The following is a 25,919-nucleotide window of genomic DNA, read 5'->3' on the forward strand; positions in this document are numbered from 1 at the left end:
TGGGATGGAGGGGACCACCAAAAGCCCAGATGAAAGCGTAGAGGAAGAAGGTCTGTGCCCGTTGGTGGTTTTCAGACGGGACGCAGTGATCCTGGTGAGCGAGGGGTGATGCTTCTGTAAGAGAATTCCCGGCACTTATGAATAAACATTACACAATATTCACCTATTATTTACATAGCGCCAATCTACCTTCACATCCTCGTGCTGTGGAGTGGGACTCCTCATCATCTGTCACGTCTTCTGTCTGCTCAGGAAACTGATGGGAGTTGTCACGGGGGAGATGTTGGTCCATTAGAGCATGAAGTATTCTGGAGAAGGAGGAGACTTGGTGTACGCCACGTGCGCTTTGTGGGGGTTGTGCAGTGTGGGGATGGAGGATGGGGGTGCAATGTTCCTCCAGGTAGCAGAGGGTGCTCGGTATCAGGCGTTCACTCAGTGTCTGCAGCTTGTGCTCCGTGCTCCGTGTGATGCGGTATCTTATGTACAAGCTGGATAGGCAGGCCTTCAGTATGGTCCTCCAGGTTTCTTGGCCCCCACAGTACACAAAGCTGCACAGTGTGGACATAGCCGGACTAAGAGCAGAAGTGTCCGGCATTTCAAACAGCAACTTAAATCTGTCAGGAAGGTGCAACTGTTGACCATCGGCCAAAGTGAACACAGGCTGCGGGCCAAAAAGGCAGGAAATGGGCTCAACCCACGTGAGGGCAGCTGACCCATCTAGGACTATCCATCTCTGGACTGCAGATTCTTCACCTGCTCTATGTAGAAGGTTAGAGAACACACCGTTATTGTCCTTCCCCTCCCCGAGGAATTCAGCCGGGCTCAGACTGTTGGGGAAGAGATGGACACTGTGCACAGACTGGTATGATGGACTGGTGGGCACATTCAAGATGGCTTCAGGTTCTGTACCCTCTCTATTGGCAGCCAGATGGTTCAGTGCCTGCTGCAGAGCTTTCCAGCATGTGCTTTTCCCACTGCCTGAAGGACCGGTCAGGAGAACACCCGAACTTTGTTGTATTGCTTGAAAAAGCCCCATAACATTGTTACTGAGTTCTGTGTGAGCTTCCAGGCCGGACTCATGAAGGTGAAGCTGAAGAGCGCTGGATAAGGCGGCAGCAGTGGGACTGGAGGGCAATGGCGACACATACATTATAAATACACTTTTCAGGATGTCCATCAGATGACTGTACGCCGATACTGGGAGGTTAGACCAAAGGGTTGAGCCTAAGAGAGCGGTCACCACACTCTTCTCCTCCTGTAGACCAGTGGTCACTGTGGTGCCTTCACAATCCATATGAAATGGAGAATGGCACCGGTCAGTGTCTCCGGGCGATCGCATGGCTCCTCTATCGAACATGCCACACTCATGTACAGCACTGGTTTTTAGTAAGACAATGGCTTTCTGGACTATATTCCTTAGTAGAGGAAAGGCACTCGTGGAAGTAACTGCACCGGACTCCTCGGCTAGTCGGAGGAAGTAGGACAATTTCTTGGCCAAAAGGGAATGTTCTTGGAAACCTGCAGAAAGAAAAGCAAGTTCTGCAGCGCTGTGAAGATCAGGAGGACAGAATGAGACTGGTCTCAGGAGAAGATGGAGGTTACTTGGGAGGGCAAGTGAAGAACTCATGTGAGGAAGGGTCATAATGCAGCCGTAATTTCTCCTTACTGAACATGTTCTTTGCTCAAACTGGATATTTCCTATTATCGCTGCTGTTCTGTCTGTAGTGTCCAGACACCCATAAAATTGTCCTTCCTTCATCAAAGCTTCACAGGAAGACTGAGTATCAAACAGTAGTTGCCCTAGTGATGCCAGGACATTATATTTCAGTCTGTGAGCATTGTCCAGTACAAGCCACGCACCTCCCTGAAGAGCTCCTTCCAGATGTAGAGTCAGTCGTCTGAAATTAAGCCCAGCCCAGCACTTCAGCATGACAACCTGACGACCCAGTGCCCTCCCAAGAGCCAGCAGGGTCTGGGTTCTAAGGCCTTCATCTTGGCCAATCATAGCCCCACACTGATAATGCTCGAGTGCCAGTATTAAACCCAGAGAAGTCCTTTCGGAGACTGCTGAATCCATCATTTTCATGTCCAACCCTACATACTCATGTCCGTATGGCACATAATGCCCCAACACATCCACAAAGCACAGAGGAGATGATGGCACCTCATGAGGGTGCTCTTCTGCGTTGGAAATTGGTGGCGTCTCACTTACATCCTCCTGAATGTCTCTTTTTAAATGATGAATGCCCGACTGTGTGGGTGCTCTGTACTTCATCAGCTTGGCCCACGAGAAGGAATCCAATGTCTGTATCCCTGTATTAAGCAGGCACAATGTTCTATCCCGCTGCCGAACGGCCAGGGTGATCCATGCGGATAGGAAAGCCTGTTCCTGATGGGCAGAAGCAGGGGACGACTGTCTCATTTTTTTCGCTTCCCTTAGTTTCTGTACCAAGATTTCTATCTTCAGATTGTGCCACTCTCTAAGATCTGACCTATGGTCAGTGAGGATCAGCTTCTCCACATCTTCACACCACACCACTTCCTCAGTAACGATCAAGCACTGTAGTGGATGGGACATCCCATGCTCTACCCAGCGTCTCAGGTCTGCAAGGTGAGTGGGTTGGTGGAAGCAGCTTAGTCTACATTCAGTCAGACATAAAGTAAGCTGTTCTTTTAGACTTCCTCTAACTCTCTGCTCCAGTTCTATCAGCCACGAGACAGTCTTTGGGTTCCATGAGATGGGAGAAGTTAAGTCCAGTGTTTCTCCATAACTCCCAATAACACCTACAGTCAATGAATGGCCACCAATCAGCGGGAAGCCTGATGATTCAGAAGACTGAGCTTGGAATAGCACACTTGTAAACTGGGGGAAGCATAAGAGAGCACAGGGAAGTCGATCTGAAGGATCTGGTGAGGCTGCGAGGACATCGATCACATCCTGATCACTGAGAAAGAAGAGTGGTGGAAAGTCACAGCGGGAGGAATACAGAACATCCCCCATAGTTACTATGATGTTCTCCATGACACTGATGCCACTTTGAAGGACAGAACACAAATCACCATGAAAAGGCCACTTGTGCCTCCTGTTTGGATTCAGTATGGATAAAACCAGAGGATCTTGGACCGTTACTTCCAGAAAGGAGCGGTAACTCCGGTCAATGGACTGGAATTCTGTGACCTGAAAACAGTAAAACATCTTTGCGTTAATTTTGGATCAAGTACTTTATGTCTTGTGTCACGGGTTAAGAGGGGTAATTATAGGGCTTGTTAGACATGGGGGCTCACCATCTCCGTCCTGGGCAGAGGAATGTCCATCTCACTCTGAACTTTAGACAGGAAAACCCATTTCCCTTGAAACGTGACCCAGAGATTTAGAACTTGTCCTGTAAATAGGAAAAGGCACAAAGTGAGGAGGAAGTGACAGGAGACTCTGCAAATCAATGTATCCCTATCAACACAGAAATATGGCGCCAAACTGCATCACGTAAATCATCCCACGAATTATCCATCTCGCTGCCTCCTCATACACCCAAATGATGTTCCTGTGGATTATAGAATGACATTACCAAGAGTTTGAAGTTTTTGGATCCATCCTGAAATTTCATCATGTTGACCGGCAGAAAAAGGAGAGCACCTGATGGTCTGAAGAGACAGCAGACTGTCATCCATTAGACTGAAGAGAGAATGTCTGTCTGAAAACCAGAAGAGATGACACATAGAAGGAGCTACAATGCCTCATCGTAATATAACGCTTATGGAAGGGAAGGTGGATTGTTGGGGTCTGGAGAATACAAATCTCAATACAAAGACACAATGTTCAAAGTAAAGGACAGTATGGACAGGAGAACTACCAAGAAGAGATAAATATGGATTATAAATTATATATGGTACCATCATGAAAAAGATAAATGCAAGGAGGAAGACTATGAAGATGATGGTGACGGACAGGAGGAGCAGATAAGGATGGATTATGATGGTTGTTGGTGGAGGAAGATGATGGTGGATGTACACTGGATGCAGAGGAGGAGCAGATAAGGATGGATTATGATGGTTGTATATTGATGAAGATGATGGTGGATGTACACTGGATGGACAGGAGGAGCAGATAAGGAGGGATTATGATAGTTGGAGATGGAGGAAGATGATGGTGGTCATAGACTGGATGGAGAGAAGGAGCAGATAAGGAGGGATTATGATGGTTGTAGATGGAGGAAGATGGTGGTGGTCATAGACTGGATGGACAGGAGGAGCAGATAAGGAGGGATTATGATAGTTGGAGATGGAGGAAGATGATGGTGACGGACAGGAGGAGCAGATAAGGATGGATTATGGTGGTTGTGGATGCAGGAAGATGATGGTGGACGTACACTGGATGGAGAGGATAAGGATGGATTATAATGGTTGTATATAGAGGAGTTTGATGGTGGATGTACACTGGATGGAGAGAAGGAGCAGATAAGGATGGATTATGATGGTTGTATATTGATGAAGATGATGGTGGATGTACACTGGATGGAGAGAAGGAGCAGGTAAGGATGGATGATGATGGTTGTAGATAGAGGAGGATTATGGTGAATGTACACTCGATAGACAGGAGGAGCAGATAAGGATGGATTATGATGGATGAATATGATGGTGGATGTACACTGGATGGAGAAAAGGAGCAGATAAGGAGGGATTATGATGGTTGTAGATGGAGGAAGATGATGGTGGTCATAGACTGGATGGAGAGAAGGAGCAGATAAGGAGGGATTATGATGGTTGTAGATGGAGGAAGATGGTGGTGGTCATAGACTGGATGGAGAGAAGGAGCAGATAAGGAGGGATTATGATGGTTGTAGATGGAGGAAGATGGTGGTGGTCATAGACTGGACGGACAGGAGGAGCAGATAAGGAGGGATTATGATGGTTGTAGATGAGGAGGATGATAATGGACGTATGATGGATGAATGATTGAGAAAATAGTGGACAGTAGAGCTCTCGGTGTAAAGGATCATGGATGTATTTTTGGAGATTGTGTGGTCTCTACTATAGATGATGGCCGCTCATACATGGCTGGAGAAATGATTCCACAGGAGAATTATTAGAGTTGGGGGTTACATATATGGTTGCACCACACAGGATGTGGCAGGCGATGGAGGAAGACGATGGTGGCTATACACTGGATGGAGAAATAACACAAGAATGAAGAAGAGAACATGATTGACATAGAGGCCCGTAAAACCATTAGGAAGGATCTACTGCAGATTAGGGATGATGGGCGGGCAGATGATTGCTCAGTGGGGGGCACTATGGTGGAGGGACTACAGATGAGTATGAGAGAAGACGATGTGCACCGGGTGATGGAGCAGAGGGACGGCTGGTGGCATGAAGATGAATGTATGTGAGATGTGGAGGACTCCAGTGAATGACGGGTGATTAGGAACGGACGGACGGAGGATGGGAACGTCTTATAAACATTGTGTCCTCTCACCAGCTAGAAGGAAGGTGCCGCTGTCTTGGGTGCGGTAACCTTTGGCATGGTCCCTGAATTTGCCACTTGGTGGTCTCTTGGATTGGTCAGGAGGGGGGTCCTCTCTTGAAACACAAAGAAAGAATCTGACCAGCCGGAATTCTTTCTCTTGCCAGAATGTCTGAATCTTTCTAAAGTCCTGTAAGACGGAGAACTCTGCACGTGCTCGGAGCAGGATCTAAGAACAGAAAACACAACAGTGAGATGGGGTCCTGCAGTCTGAGCGTAAAACAAACAGTGCTGCAGCTCTAGAGGTGTGTGGAGTATAAGACATGATATAACAGCAGAATTATGACTGCAGCTCTGGATGAGACTGGAGTAGAAAACATGCTATATCAGCAGAATTATGACTGCAGCTCTGGATGTGACTGCAGTACAAGACATGAAATATTAGCAGAATTATGAGCGCAGCTCTGGATGTGACCGGAGTTTGTAGACATGATATAACAGCAGAATTATGAGCGCAGCTCCGCTTCATGTTTAATAGTGAAGCATCGGTTACACTGATGGGAATCCACAATGAATACCCCAATAGCCGGGTTATCCTCCTGACCTTGTGAATTTGCTCCTGCTCTTTGAGTAGTGGGCAGGATAGCAGCTCCGTCAGCGTGAGAGTCTCCAGCCCTATAAACGTCTTCCCCATAACTGAAAGGAGGAGGAATGAAGTGGTTAATATTCAGCAGCGAGAGAGCGCAGGAACGATGGACATGATAGAGGAACACAACCCCCAATGTTACCAGCGAAGATGGCCACCCAGTGCTCGTGTTCCACAGCAGGGTCCCGCAGCGCACGGAGAAGGGGAAGGTGCTGAGAAAAATCCTGGAGACAACCCCGAATACTTTGTAGAATGGGGTCCCCCTCCCCGAGGGTCGGCGTCAGATCCTGGAGATTCTCCTCCCAGCGCTGCAGCTTCTCTCTCATCCGCTCAGTCTTCACCTAGAGAAAGACGGGACAACGTTCATCAGTGGGGAGCAGCATTGTGGGGGCACTGCGTCCTGTGCATTAGGGTCCTGTTACCTTCATGAAGGGTCGGAGCTTCCAGGCTGCAATCTGCTCTTTACATCCGGACAACACTTTCCAAGACTCTTCTCTCGCCTGGACCTGCCGCTCCCCGACAGCGATGGCCGACAAGTCGAAGGTTTTACCTGCAGGAAGAGAAGTGTCATCGCCAGCGTGGAGGTGGGGGATGTGGGGGTCACGTGAAGGAATCCATCTATGGTTAATCCTCATCAGACCTCCGCAGCAGATGATGGGAGTCACATTTCCCGTCTTTCCTGCTGTGATTTTTGGAAGTTTTTGCTCATTTGACTTATTTTATAGGTTGTTAGACTCGAGTCTCGATGATTGGATGATTAGACCAGGTGTTCTAATAAAGGAAACCGCCGTGCGACCGCCCTCACATATCGTTCTACGAGCCGCTTATCTCCCGGCCGGTGACTCCTGATCCCCCACAACTTCCATTAGTGAAGCGATGTCTCGAACGCAGCAAAAAAATGTCAGAATACCGAAGCGGCTGGAAGGCGGCCTGGAAAACGTGCTGGAGGCTTTGGCCTCGTTCACACAGTACAGTCGCTGACGTAGATTATAATGTACATTCTGGCGTTGGGTCTTGTTCACACAGTGCAGATTTGCTGCAGATTTTCCATGTATTTTTTAAGCCAAAACTGGGAATGGTACCTAAAAATCTAAATCTATAAGGGAAGGCCTTATAGGTCTCCTCTTCTGGAATTAATTCTGGTTTTGGCTTAAAAAAATGCATGAAAAATCTGCACTGTGTGAACAAGGCCTAACTCCAGAATGTAATCTGCCGTCGGTATTGCAGAGATAATTCTAGACAGGACACGAAGGTCTTCATGATCCAGAGAATAATCCATTGTATGACCGGAGACACCCCATAATCCACACAACATATGACTCCTTGTCTTCTCGTGAACTCTGATCAGAACCCGTGATCCTCCGGGTTTATCGGACATGACCTTCCCACTACATATATGACCTCAATCATCACATGGGAAACACGGGAGACACGGAAGACACGGGAGACACGGAAAACACGGGAGACACGGGAAACACGGGAGACACGGGAAACACGGGAAACACGGGAGACACGGGAAACACGGGAGACACGGGAAACACAGGAGACACGGGAAACACGGGAAACACAGGAAATATGGAAAACACGGGAGACACGGGAAACACGGGAGACACGGGAAACACGGGAGACACGGGAAACACGGGAGATACGGGAAACACGGGAAACACGGGAAACACAGGAGACATGGGAAACACGGGAAACACGGGAAATATGGAAAACACGGGAGACACAGAAGACACGGGAAACACGGGAGACTCGGGAAACACGGGAAATGCGGCTCCTGACAGCTCATCCCCCCCCCCGGACCGGAGCAGCACCGGATCTTCGCTCATACGTGAAGTGCTGGGTCATTTCTTCTCTCCTCAGGTAGAAGGAGGTGGAGGAACATTCTGTCCTTACCTTGTAAGACCTGACGGGAGTGACTGAAGTCTCGCAGCTGAGACAGAACAGAAGACAAGTTGTGGTGCAGCGATGACAGATCTCTCAGCATCAGGGTCTCATTGTGGCCGGGGTCTTGGTAACGTGCGGAGCCGGATTCTGTAATCACATCTTCTGCCTCTTTATAACAGGCCCGGAACGTCTGCTCCAAACTCCCGGACATGGACGAGAGGTGGCGGCTCAGGAACTCAGCTGAAGTCTTCAGAAAATGCTGGAACATGTCCCAGGAATCTGTCAACTACGGAGAGCGCACGTCTAATTACCACCGGGCACGGACTCTGACAAGACGGAGCACCAATATATCGGCAGAGCGGAGTCCACACGAGTCCTCCAGTGTGGAGTAACCAACGTGGCCGCTGCCGGGGCTTCTCTCACTGACGCTTTACCTTGCACTTGACTTTTTGCTCTTCTGCGGTTTGCTGCCGATAATGCGCGCGGATGACCTCGCGGAGGGAGACGACATATTCCACCTGCTCCTCCAGTTCATTTCTTTTCATGTTGTACTCAGAAACCTGTCAGAAATAATAAAACATGTCTTGAATTCATATGATAAAGCCTGTTCTGATAACGACAGCTCGAATTCTACCTTCTTGATCCCGCGGGACTCCGTGTTTCCACGCCAACGTATAAAAAGTGGGAACTCCGCACCCCAGGGTATTATGCAATAAGTGATATTTTATTTCACATATAGTGAAAATAGTATCCAAAAATTGGTTTAACGTTTCGGTCTTTCCAGTCGACCTTCTTCAGACGCTACAAAATGAATATAAACAGAAATTAAAAAAAAGAAGATCCAATCCACAAATATATACACATATACGTTCAATATTAATGTCTCCTGGGCTTAGGTGGAGCTGACATGCTGGTATACAGAAGTTTATCTACAGCTGGATCTTTGTTACAATGTATGGATCGTTTTGAAGAAGACAACGTACAAAATGCGTTTATGGGAGAGGAAGACGCGGAGAGAGTGACTGTGATACGACGTTGGTACGGAGCACACATTGAAATGGTTACTAGTAATAAAGCCATGAGATGTAAGAAAACAATGGAACTGTATATCCTACAATATGGTGTCAGTAATTACTGAAATGAATAGAATGATAGGACTAAACAAAAACCACAGAAAGAGCAGATATCTCCTAATTGATCCACACAATGTGCCGTGTCTTCCTCTCCCATAAACGCATTGTGTACTTTGTCTTCTTCAAAATGATCCATACATTGTAACACAGCTCCAGCTGTAGATAAACGTCTGTATACCAGCATGTCAACTCTGATTTATCTCCACCTAAGCCCAGGGGAGATTAATATTGAACGTATACATGTATATATTTGTGGTTTGGATCTTAGTTTTTTTATTTCTGTTTATATTAATTTTGTAGTGTCTGAAAAAGGTCGAATGTAAAGACCAGACGGGAGATGTGGAGGGAATGAGTAGACGGGAGATATGGAGGGAATGAGGCGACGGGAGATATAGAGGGAATGAGGAGACATGAGATATGGAGGGAATGAGGAGACATGAGATATAGAGGGAATGAGGAGACGGGAGATATGGAGGAAATGAGGAGACTGGAGATATGGAGGGAATGAGGAGACGGGAGATATGGAGGGAATGAGGAGACGGGAGATATGGAGGGAATGAGGAGACGGGAGATATGGAGGGAATGAGGAGACATGAGATATGGAAGGAATGAGGGGACATGAGATATGGAAGGAATGAGGAGACATGAGATATGGAGGGAATGAGGAGACATGAGATATGGAGGGAATGAGGAGACCTGAGATATGGAGGGAATGAGGAGACATGAGATATGGAGGAAATGAGGAGACGGGAGATATGAAGGGAATGAGAAGATGGGAGATATAGACGGAATGAGGAGACTGGAGATATGGAGGGAATGAGGAGACGGGAGATATGGAGGGAATGAGGAGACGGGAGATATAGAAGGAATGAGGAGACTGGAGATATGGAGGGAATGAGGAGACGGGAGATATAGAGGGAATGAGGAGACGGGAGATATGGAGGGAATGAGGAGACATGAGATATGGAGGGAATGAGTAGACGGGAGATATGGAGGGAATGAGGAGACGGGAGATATGGAGGGAATGAGGAGACGGGAGATATGGAGGGAATGAGGAGACATGAGATATGGAGGGAATGAGGAGACGGGAGATATGGAGGAAATGAGGAGATATGAGATATAGAGGGAATGAGGAGACTGGAGATATGGAGGGAATGAGGAGACATGAGATATGGAGGGAATGAGGAGATGGGAGATATGGAGGGAATGAGGAGACATTAGATATGGAGGGAATGAGGAGACGGGAGATATAGAAGGAATGAGGAGACGGGAGATATGGAGGGAATGAGGAGATATGAGATAAGGAGGGAATGAGGAGACGGGAGATATGGATTGGAATGAGGAGATGGGAGATATGGAGGGAATGAGGAGACATTAGATATGGAGGGAATGAGGAGACATGAGATATGGAGGGAATGAGGAGACGGGAGATATGGAGGGAATGAGGAGACGGGAGATATGGAGGGAATGAGGAGACGGGAGATATGGAGGGAATGAGGAGACGAGAGATATAGTTGGAATGAGGAGACGGGAGATATGGAGGGAATGAGGAGACGGGAGATATGGATTGGAATGAGGAGATATTAGATATGGAGGGAATGAGGAGACGGGAGATATGGAGGGAATGAGGAGACGGGAGATATGGAGGGAATGAGGAGACGGGAGATATGGAGGGAATGAGGAGACGGGAGATATGGAGGGAATGAGGAGACTGGAGATATGGAGGAAATGAGGAGACGGGAGATATGGGGGGAATCAGGAAACGGGAGATATGGAGGGAATGAGGAGACGGGAGATATGGAGGGAATGAGGAGACGGGAGATATGGAGGGAATGAGGAGACGGGAGATATGGAGGGAATGAGGAGACGGGAGATATGGAGGAAATGAGGAGACGGGAGATATGGATTGGAATGAGGAGATGGGAGATATGGAGGGAATGAGGAGACATGAGATATGGAGGGGATGAGGGGACATGAGATATGGAGGGAATGAGGAGACGGGAGATATGGAGGGAATGAGGAGACGGGAGATATGGATTGGAATGAGGAGATATTAGATATGGAGGGAATGAGGAGACGGGAGATATGGAGGGAATGAGGAGACGGGAGATATGGAGGGAATGAGGAGACTGGAGATATGGAGGAAATGAGGAGACGGGAGATATGGGGGGAATCAGGAAACGGGAGATATGGAGGGAATGAGGAGACGGGAGATATGGAGGGAATGAGGAGACGGGAGATATGGAGGGAATGAGGAGACGGGAGATATGGAGGGAATGAGGAGACGGGAGATATAGAGGGAATGAGAAGACGGGAGATATGGAGGGAATGAGGGGACATGAGATATGGAGGGAATGAGGAGATGGGAGATATGGAGGGAATGAGGAGACGGGAGATATGGAGGGAATGAGGAGACGGGAGATATGGAGGGAATGAGGAGACGGGAGATATGGAGGGAATGAGGAGACGGGAGATATGGAGAGAATGAGGAGACGGGAGATATGGAGAGAATGAGGAGACGGGAGATATGGGGGGAATGAGGAGACTGGAGATATGGAGGAAATGAGGAGACGGGAGATATGGGGGGAATCAGGAAACGGGAGATATGGAGGGAATCAGGAGACGGGAGATATGTAGGGAATCAGGAAACGGGAGATATGGAGGGAATGAGGAGATGAGAGATATGAAGGGAATGAGGAGACGGGAGATATGGAGGGAATGAGGAGACGGGAGATATGGAGGGAATCAGGAAACGGGAGATATGGAGGGAATGAGGAGATGAGAGATATGAAGGGAATGAGGAGACGGGAGATATGGAGGGAATCAGGAAACGGGAGATATGGAGGGAATGAGGAGACGGGAGATATGGAGGGAATGAGGAGACGGGAGATATAAAAGGAATGAGGAGACGGGAGATATAGAAGGAATGAGGAGACATGAGATATGGAGGGAATGAGGAGACATGAGATATGGAGGGAATGAGACATGAGATATGGAGGGAATGAGGAGACATGAGATATGGAGGGAATGAGGAGACATGAGATATGGAGGGAATGAGGAGACATGAGATATAGAAGGAATAAGGAGACATGAGATGTGCAGGGAATGAGGAGACATGAGATATGGAGGGAATGAGGGGACATGAGATATAGAAGGAATGAGGAGACATGAGATATAGAAGGAATGAGGAGACATGAGATATAGAAGGAATGAGGAGACATGAGATATGGAGGGAATGAGGAGACATGAGATATGGAGGGAATGAGGAGACGGGAGATATGGAGGGAATGAGGAGACATGAGATATGGAAGGAATGAGGAGACATGAGATATGGAGGGAATGAGGAGACATGAGATATGGAGGGAATGAGGAGACATGAGATATGGAGGGAATGAGGAGATATGAGATAAGGAGGGAATGAGGAGACGGGAGATATGGAGGGAATGAGGAGACGGGAGATATGGAGGGAATGAGGAGACATGAGATATAGAAGGAATGAGGAGACATGAGATGTGGAGGGAATGAGGAGACATGAGATATGGAGGGAATGAGGGGACATGAGATATAGAAGGAATGAGGAGACGGGAGATATGGAGGGAATGAGGAGACATGAGATATGGAAGGAATGAGGGGACACGAGATATAGAAGGAATGAGGAGACATGAGATATGGAAGAAATGAGGAGACATGAGATATGGAGGGAATGAGGAGAAATGAGATATGGAGGGAATGAGGAAACATGAGATATAGAAGGAATGAGGAGACCTGAGATATGGAGGGAATGAGGAGACATGAGATATGGAGGGAATGAGGAGACGGGAGATATGGAGGAAATGAGGAGACGGGAGATATGGAGGGAATCAGGAAACGGGAGATATGGAGGGAATGAGGAGACGGGAGATATGGAGGGAATGAGGAGACGGGAGATATGGAGGGAATGAGGAGACATGAGATATAGAAGGAATGAGGAGACATGAGATGTGGAGGGAATGAGGGGACATGAGATATAGAAGGAATGAGGAGACATGAGATATAGAAGGAATGAGGAGACATGAGATATAGAAGGAATGAGGAGACGGGAGATATGGAGGGAATGAGAGACATGAGATATGGAGGGAATGAGGGGACATGAGATATGGAAGGAATGAGGAGACATGAGAAATAGAAGGAATGAGGAGACATTAGATATGGAGGGAATGAGGAGACTTGAGATATGGAGAGAATCAGGAGACATGAGATATAGAGGGAATGAGGGGACATGAGATATGGAGGGAATGAGGAGACATGAGATATGGAGGGAATGAGGAGACATGAGATATGGAGGGAATGAGGAGACATGAGATATAGAGGGAATGAGGGGACATGAGATATGGAGGGAATGAGGAGACATGAGATATGGAGGGAATGAGGAGACATGAGATATGGAGGGAATGAGGAGACATGAGATATAGAAGGAATGAGGAGACCTGAGATATGGAGGGAATGAGGAGACATGAGATATGGAGGGAATGAGGAGACATGAGATATGGAAGAAATGAGGAGACATGAGATATGGAGGGAATGAGGAGACATGAGATATAGAAGGAATGAGGAGATGAGATATAGAAGGAATGAGGAGACATGAGATATGGAGGGAATGAGGAGACGAGAGATATGGAGGGAATGAGGAGACATGAGATATGGAGCGAATGAGGAGATATGAGATATAGAGGGAATGAGGAGACATGAGATATGGAGGGAATGAGGAGACATGAGATATGGAGGGAATGAGGAGACGGGAGATATGGAGGGAATGAGGAGATATGAGATATAGAGGGAATGAGGGGGCTTGAGTTATAGAGGGGGGTTAATGAGGAGACATGAGATATGGAGACGGTGACATGAGATATGGAGAAGGAAATGAGAAACATGAGATATGGAGGGGGTGAATGATGGCACCTGAGATATGGAGGAAATGAGGGGATATGAGATATGGAAGGGGTGAATGAGGGGACATGAGATATGAAGGACGTGAATGAGGGAACATGAGATATGGAAGGAGTGAATGAGGAGACAGGAGATATGGAGGTGGTGAATGAGGGAACATGAGATATGGAAGGAGTGAATGAGGAGACAGGAGATATGGAGGTGGTGAATGAGGGGAGATGAGATATGAAGGGGGTGAATGAGGGGAAAAGAAATATGGAGGGGGTGAATGAGGGGACAAGAAATATCGAGGGGATGAATGAGGAGACATGAGATATGGAGGGGTGAATTAGGGGACAAGAAATATGGAGGGGGTGGATGAGGGTACCTGAGATATGGAGGGGTGAATGAGGGGACATGAGATATGGAGGGGGTGGATGAGGGGACTTGAGATATGGAGGGGTTGGATGAGGGGACATGAGATATTGAGGGGGTGAATGAGGGGTCATGAGATATGGAGGGGGTGAATGAGGGGACATGAGATATGGAGGGGGTGGATGAGGGGACGAGAGATATGGAGGGGGTGAATGAGGGGACATGAGATATGGAGGGGGTGAATGAGGGGACATGAGATATGGAGGGGGTGAATGAGGAGACATGAGATGTGGAGGGGGTGAATGAGGAGACATGAGATGTGGAGGGGGTGAATGAGGGGACATGAGATGTGGAGGGAGTGAATGAGGGAACATGAGATATGGAGGGGGTGAATGAGGGAACATGAGATGTGGAGAGGGTGAATGAGGGGACATGAGATGTGGAGGGGGTGAATGAGGGGCCATGAGATATGGAGGGGGTGAATGAGGGGCCATGAGATATGGAGGGGGTGAATGAGGGGCCATGAGATATTGAGGGGGTGAATGAGGGGTCATGAGATATGGAGGGCGTGAATGAGGGGACATGAGATGTGGAGGGGGTGAATGAGGGAACATGAGATATGGAGTAGGTGAATGAGGAGACATGAGATGTGGAGGGGGTGAATGAGGGGACATGAGATATGGAGGGGGTGGATGAGGGGACGTGAGATATGGAGGGGGTGAATGAGGGACATGAGATATGGAGGGGGTGAATGAGGGGACATGAGATATGGAGGGGGTGAATGAGGGGACATGAGATATGGATGGGGTGAATGAGGGGAAATGAGATGTGGAGGGGGTGAATGAGGGGCCATGAGATATTAAGGGCGTGAATGAGGGGCCATGACATATGGAGGGGGTGAATGAGGGGTCATGAGATATGGAGGGGGTGAATGAGGGGACATGAGATATGGAGGGGGTGGATGAGGGGACGTGAGATATGGAGGGGGTGAATGAGGGGACATGAGATATGGAGGGGGTGAATGAGGGGACATGAGATATGGAGGGGGTGAATGAGGGGACATGAGATGTGGAGGGAGTGAATGAGGGGCCTTGAGATATTACGGGGTGAATGAGGGGCCATGAAATATGGAGGGGGTGAATGAGGGGCCATGAGATATTGAGGGGGTGAATGAGGGGTCATGAGATATGGAGGGGGTGAATGAGGGGACATGAGATATGGAGGGGGTGGATGAGGGGACGAGAGATATGGAGGGGGTGAATGAGGGGACATGAGATATGGAGGGGGTGAATGAGGGGACATGAGATATGGAGGGGGTGAATGAGGAGACATGAGATGTGGAGGGGGTGAATGAGGAGACATGAGATGTGGAGGGGGTGAATGAGGGGACATGAGATGTGGAGGGAGTGAATGAGGGAACATGAGATATGGAGGGGGTGAATGAGGGAACATGAGATGTGGAGAGGGTGAATGAGGGGACATGAGATGTGGAGGGGGTGAATGAGGGAACATGAGATATGGAGGGGGTGAATTAATGGGAAGCAACTTATAGTTTTATGTCAATATAAATATGATTAATTACCTGTATTACTCTCATACCGCACCTTCCCTGTATTATTCTCATACCGCTCCTTCCCTGTATTATTCTCATAATGCGCCTTCCCTGTATTATTCTCATACTGCTCCTTCCCTGTATTATTCTCATAACGCGCCTTCCCTGTATTATTCTCATAACGCGCCTTCCCTGTATTATTCTCATACTGCGCCTTCCCTGTATGATTCTCATACTGCGCCTTCCCTGTATTATTCCCATAACGCGCCTTCCCTGTATTATTCTCATACCGCGCCTTCCCTGTATTATTCTCATACCGCACCTTTCCTGTATTATTCTCATACCGCGTCTTCCCTGCATTATTCTCATACCGCACCTTCCATGCAATATTCTCATACCGTGCCTTCCGTGCATTATTCTCATACCGCACCTTCCATGCATTATTCTCATACCGCGCCTTCCCTGTATTATTCTCATACTGCGCCTTCCCTGTATTATTTTCATACCGCGCCTTCCCTGCATTATTCTCATACCGCACCTTCCATGCATTATTCTCATACAGCGCCTTCCCTGTATTGTTCTCATACCGCACCTGCCCTGTATTACTCTCATACCGCACCTTTTCTGCATTATTCTCATACCGCGCCTTCCCTGTATTATTCTCATACCGCGCCTTCCCTGTATTATTTTCATACCGCGCCTTCCCTGTATTATTCTCATACCGCGCCTTCCCTGTATTATTTTCATACCGCGCCTTCCCTGCATTATTCTCATACCTCACCTTCCATGCATTATTCTCATACAGCGCCTTCCCTGTATTATTTTCATACCGCGCCTTCCCTGCATAATTCTCATACCGCGCCTTCCATGCATTATTCTCATACCGCGCCTTCCCTGTATCATTCTCATACTGCGCCTTCCCTGTATTACTCTCATGCCGCACCTTCCCTGTATTACTCTCATACCGCACCTTCTCTGTATTATTCTCATACCGCGCCTTCCCTGTATTATTCTCATACCGCGCCTTCTCTGTATTATTCTCATACAGCGCCTTCCCTGTATTATTCTCTTACCGCGCCTTCCCTGTATTATTCTCATACCGCACCTTCCCTGTATTACTCTCATACCGCGCCTTCCCTGTATTATTCTCATACCGCGCCTTCTCTGTATTATTCTCATACTGCGCCTTCCCTGTATTATTCTCATACTGCGCCTTCCCTGTATCATTCTCATACTGCGCCTTCCCTGTATTATTCCCATAACGCGCCTTCCCTGTATTATTCTCATACCGCGCCTTCCCTGTATTATTCTCATACCGCACCTTTCCTGTATTATTCTCATACCGCGTCTTCCCTGCATTATTCTCATACCGCACCTTCCATGCAATATTCTCATACCGTGCCTTCCGTGCATTATTCTCATACCGCACCTTCCATGCATTATTCTCATACCACGCCTTCCCTGTATTATTCTCATACTGCGCCTTCCCTGTATTATTTTCATACCGCGCCTTCCCTGCATTATTCTCATACAGCGCCTTCCCTGTATTATTTTCATACCGCGCCTTCCCTGCATAATTCTCATACCACACCTTCCATGCATTATTCTCATACCGCACCTTCCCTGTATTACTCTCATACCGCACCTTCCCTGTATTACTCTCATACCGCACCTTCTCTGCATTATTCACATACCGCGCCTTCCCTGTATTATTCTCATACCGCGCCTTCCCTGTATTATTTTCATACCGCGCCTTCCCTGCATTATTCTCATACCGCACCTTCCATGCATTATTCTCATACAGCGCCTTCCCTGTATTATTTTCATACCGCGCCTTCCCTGCATAATTCTCATACCGCGCCTTCCATGCATTATTCTCATGCCGCGCCTTCCCTGTATCATTCTCATACCACACCTTCCCTGTATTACTCTCATACCGCACCTTCCCTGTATTACTCTCATACCGCACCTTCTCTGCATTATTCTCATACCGCGCCTTCCCTGTATTATTCTCATACCGCGCCTTCCCTGTATTATTTTCATACCGCGCCTTCCCTGCATTATTCTCATACTGCACCTTCCATGCATTATTCTCATACAGCGCCTTCCCTGTATTATTTTCATACCGCGCCTTCCCTGCATAATTCTCATACCGCGCCTTCCATGCATTATTCTCATACCGCGCCTTCCCTGTATCATTCTCATACTGCGCCTTCCCTGTATTACTCTCATACCGCACCTTCCCTGTATTACTCTCATACCGCACCTTCTCTGTATTATTCTCATACTGCGCCTTCCCTGTATTATTCTCATACCGCGCCTTCTCTGTATTATTCTCATACAGCGCCTTCCCTGCATTATTCTCTTACCGTGCCTTCCCTGTATTATTCTCATACCGCACCTTCCCTGTATTACTCTCATACTGCGCCTTCCCTGTATTATTCTCATACCGCGCCTTCTCTGTATTATTCTCATACTGCGCCTTCCCTGTATTATTCTCATACCGCGCCTTCTCTGTATTATTCTCATACTGCGCCTTCCCTGTATTATTCTCATACCGTGCCTTCCCTGTATTATTCTCATACCGCGTCTTCCCTGTATTATTCTCATACCGTGCCTTCCCTGTATTATTCTCATACCGCGTCTTCCCTGTATTATTCTCATACCGCACCTTCCCTGTATTATTCTCATACTGCACCTTCCCTGTATTATTCTCATACCGCACCTTCCCTGTATTATTCTCATACCGCGCCTTCTCTGTATTATTCTCATACTGCGCCTTCCCTGTATTATTCTCATACCGTGCCTTCCCTGCATTATTCTCATACCGTGCCTTCCCTGTATTATTCTCATACCGCGTCTTCCCTGTATTATTCTCATACTGCGCCTTCCCTGTATTATTCTCATACCGTGCCTTCCCTGTATTACTCTTATACCGCGCCTTCTCTATATTACTCTCATACCGCGCCTTCTCTGTATTAGTCTACTTTTGTATTTTACGCTGACGACAGGACGTTTAATGTAACCAAAGAATTTACTATGAACAAGAAGCAGGAAGAATATGTATTGTGTCGTTATGTGTCTCGAACACGAACACCTCTTTACGTTCTACGACCTGTCACCCTATACGGATCACGGCTCCCTTAACCTCGGGTTCCCAGTATCTTACCTTGTGAGCACACTTGGAAAATGATGATATCTCCGTTGAGACTCCGCTAAAGATCTGGAGAGCTTCCGAGAGCTCGTAGATGAGGTAGTGAGACTTCTCTGCCACCTCTGAGGTCAGGAGGACGAGGATATCTTGTAATATGCAGCCCAGGACTGGACCTAATAGATATAACCCAACATGAGGTCACTGCATAGAAGGTTTCCGTCGTGCAGGAATGACGGCAGAGGTCCTATATATCCAGGGTGGGAGTAGGAACAATTTACAGTCATTGTAAAGGTTTTTTAGAGCACGTGTGACCATTACTGCCCCCGGTCAATCTCATGCCCTACAGACATGGCAGCACGAGTTGGGAACTTACCAGTCTGTGTGTGGAGGAGCTCGCAGGTGACTTCCAGCATGGCGGTGGTGACACAATCCTTCAGTCCGCAGACTCGTTGTTCCCAGTGCTGAAGTTTAAGGATCAGATCTTCATAATCTCGAGCAGAACTTCCCCGTAGTTTCTCCAGAATGTGAGGCGACCAGGATTGAACATAGCAGCGGATGTCAGACATCCAGGCGTGCTCTTCACAGAAGTCCTTTACCTCTTTCAGAGAGTCCTGCAGAAAATTCATGGGGAGGCCGGTAACCTTTAGGGAAACCTCTTTGTGACGCACTATGAGATCATTTAAACCGTGCGCCTGGCGTTCAGTGTATCGTAGCCCCGTGTAGGGCTGGTCCACATCACCTTATTGTCATTTCTTCAGAGGTTGCAACGTATAAAATTGTATAAGCATAATGTGGGATACGTCACCCAAACGCGCCTCATCGGCAGCGCTCTGACTGTAATTCCACTCCGGAGAGCCCCTGACAGCACTCGATATACATGGACAGTGATGTCAGGGGCTCCCCAGAGCTGAAATCCCCGTGCCAAGCGCTACCGGATACTCTTTTCATGGGGACTTTGGCTTTGGGGAAGCGTCATGAGGTATAAGTTTAAAGTATTCCTGTGATAAATGCCATACAGCGGCATCGGTTACACAGAGGCTACCATGCTGAAAAGAAAACATGTACCGCGGGGGTGTACATTGCTTTTGTGGGATCCCTCAGGATGGGATAGCGTCATCTACTACGTTATTTCATCCTCTAAAAAAGGAGGCCAATAGGACATTCTTTTGGCCTCCATTGACATAATGGAGCCCTATGGAAACGTTTTGTGTGTAAGTTCAGAGACTTCCTAATGTACAAACTAAACGTAGCGCTAAAACGCAATATGAACCGGACCGAACCTCAGCGGAACATGTCGGGGGTGTCTGGCCTGCAGACACAATCCTAATACATCTCATGATACAGCAAGCAGAGGTCCTGATATGACTAATGGGTGGACATACAAATGGGCAGAATCCTCAATGGGGTTGTAACTTTTTTAAGGCCAAGAACATCGGAAAATAGTTTAGGTTTAATTATAAGTTGAATATTCTTATATACTCTTAACACTCAGTATTATTGCTTTGTTGGCTATATGTGCTTTATAGCCTACTGCCTGACACTAGTCTCTGCAGCCCCTCCCGACCGCCACCGGTCTCTGCAGCACCTCCCGACCGCCACCGGTCTCTGCAGCACCTCCCGACCACCACCGCTCTCTGCAGCCCCTCCCGACCGCAACCGCTCTCTGCAGCCCCTCCCGACCGCTACCGCTCTCTGCAGCCCCTCCCGACCGCCACCGCTCTCTGCAGCCCCTCCCGACCGCCACCGCTCTCTGCAGCCCCTCCCGACCGCTACCGCTCTCTGCAGCACCTCCCGACCGCCACCGCTCTCTGCAGCACCTCCCGACCGCCACCGCTCTCTGCAGCCCTTCCCGACCGCCACCGCTCTCTGCAGCCCCTCCCGACCGCCACCGCTCTCTGCAGCCCCTCCCGACCGCCACCGGTCTCTGCAGCCCCTCCCCACCTCCACCGGTCTCTGCAGCCCCTCCCGACCACCACCGTTCTCTGCAGCCCCTCCTGACCGCCACCGGTCTCTGCAGCCCCTCCCGAACGCCACCGGTCTCTGCTGCAACACCTCCGAACCGCCACCGCTCTCTACAGCCCCTCCCAATCGACACCGGTCTCTGCAGCCACTCCCGACCGCCACCGGTCTCTGCAGCCACTCCCGACCGCCACCGGTCTCTGCAGCCCCTCCCGACCGCCACCGCTCTCTGCAGCCCCTTCCGACCGCCACCCCTCTCTGCAGCCCCTCCCGACCGCCACCGGTCTCTGCAGCCCCTCCCGAACGCCACCGGTCTCTGCTGCAACACCTCCCAACCGCCACCGCTCTCTACAGCCCCTCCCAATCGCCACCGGTCTCTGCAGCCACTCCCGGCCGCCACCGGTCTCTGCAGCCACTCCCGACCGCCACCGGTCTCTGCAGCCACTCCCGACCGCCACCGGTCTCTGCAGCCACTCCCGACCGCCACCGGTCTCTGCAGCCACTCCCGACCGCCACCGGTCTCTGCAGCCACTCCCGACCGCCACCGGTCTCTGCAGCCACTCCCGACCGCCACCGGTCTCTGCAGCCACTCCCGACCGCCACCGGTCTCTGCAGACCCTCCCCACCGCCACCGGTCTCTGCAGACCCTCCCCACCGCCACCGGTCTCTGCAGCCCCTCCCGACCGCCACCGGTCTATGCAGCCCCTCCCGACCGCTACCAATCTATGCAGCCTTCCCTGAACTCTCTCTGCAGCCTCCCCTGACCTGCCTCCCCTGACCTCCCTCTGCTGCCTCCCCTGACCTCCCTCTGCTGCCTCCCCTGACCTCCCTCTGCTGCCTCCCCTGACCTCCCTCTGCTGCCTCCCCTGACCTCCCTATGCTGCCTCCCCTGACCTCCCTATGCTGCCTCTCCTGACCTCCCTCTGCTGCCTCCCCTGACCTCCCTCTGCTGCCTCCCCTGACCTCCCTCTGCTGCCTCCCCTGACCTCTTTTTGCAGACTCTCCTGACCTCTCTGCAGACTCTCCTGACCTCTCTCTGCAGACTCTCCTGACCTCTCTCTGCAGACTCTCCTGACCTCTCTCTGCAGACTTTCCCGACCTCTCTCTGCAGACTCTCCCGGCCTCTCTCTGCAGACTCTCCCGGACTCTCTCTGCAGACTCTCCCGGACTCTCTCTGCAGACTCTACTGACCTCTCTCTGCAGCCTCTACTGACCTCTCTCTGCAGCCACTCCTGAACTTTCTCTGCAGACTCTCCCGCCCTCTCTTTGTAGACTCTCCTGACCTTTCTCTGCAGCTTTTCCTGACCTCTCTCTGCAGACTCTCCTGACCTCTCTCTGCAGACTCTCCTGACCTCTCTCTGCAGACTCTCCTGCCCTCTCTCTGCAGACTCTCCCGCCCTCTCTTTGCAGCTTCTCCTGGCCTCTCTTTGCAGCTTCTCCTGGCCCTCTCTGCAGACTCTCCTGGCCTCTCTACAGATTCTCCCGCCCTCTCTCTACAGCCTCTCCTGGCCTCTCTCTGCAGACTCTCCTGGCCTCTCTACAGCCTCTCCTCATGTGCATTCTGTGACCTCTCTTCCTCACCTCGAGCAGTCTCTGTAGTTTCTTGCGAGCCTCCTGGATTGGGCAGTCACAGTGTAGCATGTAGCGCAGTGACTGGAGTCTCAGTGGCAGATAATGAGCCCGCTGCTGCTGCCCCTTAATCCTCAGTTCTCCAGGCATTGGCATTTCCTTGCAGTGACCAGGTGGTAGGGATGGTGCTGCAATAACCTGCCGTAGATACTGCCCGCCAAGGATAAGGTGCACAGGAGATCCTAAAACAGAAGCTTTCATTGTAAATAAATGCAACGAGAAACTAAATGTCCACGTACAGATGTCAGGGTGACAGCAGGGGGCACTGCAAGGCGATTGCCAGCAGACCGCGCACCGACATACAAGTCTCATCCCTCACCCACCAGGTCATTACATTATCATCATACAGCAGGGGATACTCAAATTCATCTGAACCCAGACCCTGCTGTCTATAGACGGTCATGTAAAAAGTAAGTACACCCATGTATAGTTTAATATTTTTGACCAGATGTGGACACCTCAATATCCGCTCCTCTCTAATATCCTATATCCTCTCCTCTCCTGTATCCGCTCCTCTCCTGTATCCGCTCCTCTCCTGTATCCGCTCCTCTCCTGTATCCGCTCCTCTCCTGTATCCGCTCCTCTCCTCTCCTGTATCCTCTCCTGCATCCGCTCCTCTCCTCTCCTGCATCCGCTCCTCTCCTCTCCTGTATCCGCTCCTCTCCTGTATCCTCTCCTCTCCTGTATCCTTTCCTGTATCCGCTCCTCTCCTGTATCCGCTCCACTCCTGTATCCTCTCCTCTCCTGTATCCTCTCCTCTCCTGTATCCTCTCCTCTCCTAAATCCGCTCCTCTCCTCTCCTATATCAGCTCCTCTCCTCTCCCCGCTCCTCTCCTCTCCTAAATCCGCTCCTCTCCTCTCCAATATCTGCTCGTCTCCTATATCCGCGCCTCTCCTCTCCTATATCCGCTCCTCTCCTCTCCTATATCCGCTCCTCTCCTAGGTCCTCTCCTCTCCTGTATCGGCTCCTCTCCTGTATCCGCTCCTCTCCTGTATCCGCTCCTCTCCTCTCCTGTATCCTCTCCTCTCCTGTATCCTCTCCTCTCCTGTATCCGCTCCTCTCCTGTATCCGCTCCTCTCCTCTCCTATATCAGCTCCTCCCCTCTCCCCGCTCCTCTCCTCTCCTAAATCCGCTCCTCTCCTCTCCAATATCTGCTCGTCTCCTATATCCGCGCCTCTCCTCTCCTATATCCTCTCCTCTCCTATATCCGCTCCTCTCCTAGGTCCTCTCCTCTCCTGTATCGGCTCCTCTCCTGTATCCGCTCCTCTCCTCTCCTGTATCCGCTCCTCTCCTCTCCTGTATCCTCTCCTCTCCTGTATCCGCTCCTCTCCTGTATCCGCTCCTCTCCTGTATCCGCTCCTCTCCTGTATCCGCTCCTCTCCTGTATCCGCTCCTCTCCTGTATCCGCTCCTCTCCTGTAACCGCTCCTCTCCAGTATCCTCTCCTCTCCTGTATTTTCTCCTCTCCTATATCCGCTCCTCTCCTCTCCTATATCCGCTCCTCTCCTCTCCTGTATCTGCTCCTCTCCTGTATCTGCTCCTCTCCTGTATCTGCTCCTCTCCTGTATCTGCTCCTCTCCTGTATCTGCTCCTCTCCTGTATCTGCTCCTCTCCTGTATCCTCTCCTCTCCTGTATCCTCTCCTGTATCCTCTCCTCTCCTGTATCCGCTCCTCTCCTGTATCCGCTCCTCTCCTGTATCCGCTGCTCTCTCTTGTATCCTCTCCTCTGCTGTGTCCTCTCCTCTCCTCTCTCCTCTCCTGTGTCCTCTCCTCTCCTATATCCTCTCCTCTCCTGTATCCACTCCTTTCCTGTATCCACTCCTCTCCTGTATCCACTCCTCTCCTCTCCTATATCCGCTCTTCTCCTCTCCTATATCCGCTCCTCTCCTCTCCTATATCCGCTCCTCTCCTCTCCTATATCCGCTCCTATATCCACTCTTGTCTTCTCCTCTCCTGCATCCTCTCCTCTCCTATATCCGCTCCTCATTCATAGAAAATACAGACGATAGAACTGAACAAATTCACTTTAAAATCATTTATTCACCAAACATTCACACATCTGCAAATTCTTTCTGTGGCCAAAGTGCCTCCTTGCCCTAGTACCTGGCATTGCCCCCTGGCCCTAGTCCCTGGCATTGCTCCCTGGCATTTCCCCCTTCCCCTAGTCCCTGGCACTGCTCCCTGGCATTGCCTTTTTGGTTCTAATCCTGGGTATCGCCCCATTTTGCAGACACAACCTCCAGCGGGCGTTGCTTAGAACTACCTCTGAATTAAAGAGCCTCACACGACGTATTACATGAAGCACGCATGAGACACACTATTACCGTGTTCTGTGTTAGGATGAGTCACGGATGACGTCACGGACTGTCTCTGGTCTCTCATTACAGACGCGTCCATCTCCTGTGGAATAAAACAACTCCCCTGATCATCTGATGGGTCATGGGGTGTCACACAGGCGCACAGTCCACTCACACCCCAAAACCTTAGAAGTAATTGGTTAATTAAAGGAGAATTACATCACTAGTTCCGTGAGGATCGTGTGTTCGCAGTGCCTGTAAAATGTATTCACACCCCATCTGCGGGGTTCTCTTTTATTTATTTTTATTGCTGTAACAAAGAATCAGGGGGGGGGGGGGGGAGTATTACATAGTTACATAGTTACATAGTTACATAGTTAGTACGGCTGAAAAAAGACACATGTCCATCAAGTTCAACCAAGGGAAGGGAAAAGGGAAGGAAAAATTTCTACACATAGGAGCTAATATTTTTTTGTTCTAGGAAATTATCTAACCCTTTTTTAAAGCCATCTACTGTCCCTGCTGTGACCAGCTCCTGCGGTGTCTACTGTCCCTGCTGTGACGGCTCCTGCGGTGACTACTGTCCCTGCTGTGACGGCTCCTGCGGTGTCTCCTGTCCCTGCTGTGACCAGCTCCTGCGGTAGGCTATTCCATAAATTCACAGTTCTCACTGTAAAGAAGCCTTGTCGCCTCTGCAGCTTGAACCTTTTTTTCTCCAGACGGAGGGAGTGCCCCCTTGTTTTTTGAGGGGGTTTTACAAGGAACAGGATTTCACCATATTTTTTGTATGTGCCATTAATATATTTATATAAGTTAATCATGTCCCCCCTTAGTCTTCTTTTTTCAAGGCTAAATAGGTTTAATTCTTTCAATCTTTCCTCATAACTTAAATTCTCCATGCCCCTTATTAGCTTCGTT

At 49.5% G+C, this 25,919-nt stretch overlaps 1 protein-coding gene across 1 annotated transcript; it reads right to left on the reverse strand.

Annotated features, from left to right (window-relative positions):
* Window positions 1–7: 7 nt before the first annotated feature.
* On the reverse strand, window positions 8–25,101 carry LOC142703870 (dynein heavy chain domain-containing protein 1-like; the record flags this gene model as incomplete). Its single annotated transcript, XM_075848249.1, has 14 exons — window positions 25,029–25,101; window positions 22,657–22,886; window positions 19,490–19,727; window positions 19,132–19,289; window positions 8,432–8,557; window positions 8,007–8,283; window positions 6,530–6,657; window positions 6,250–6,448; window positions 6,066–6,157; window positions 5,474–5,690; window positions 3,567–3,692; window positions 3,286–3,383; window positions 190–3,178; window positions 8–114 (listed from the first exon to the last, which is right to left on the reverse strand). Coding segments are annotated over exons 1-14 (5,058 nt in total), but the record flags the coding sequence as incomplete, so codon positions are not given.
* Between the last annotated feature and the right edge of the window lie 818 nt (window positions 25,102–25,919).

The sequence above is a fragment of the Rhinoderma darwinii genome, unplaced genomic scaffold, assembly GCF_050947455.1.
Source record: "Rhinoderma darwinii isolate aRhiDar2 unplaced genomic scaffold, aRhiDar2.hap1 Scaffold_2900, whole genome shotgun sequence".
Lineage (NCBI taxonomy): Eukaryota > Metazoa > Chordata > Amphibia > Anura > Rhinodermatidae > Rhinoderma > Rhinoderma darwinii.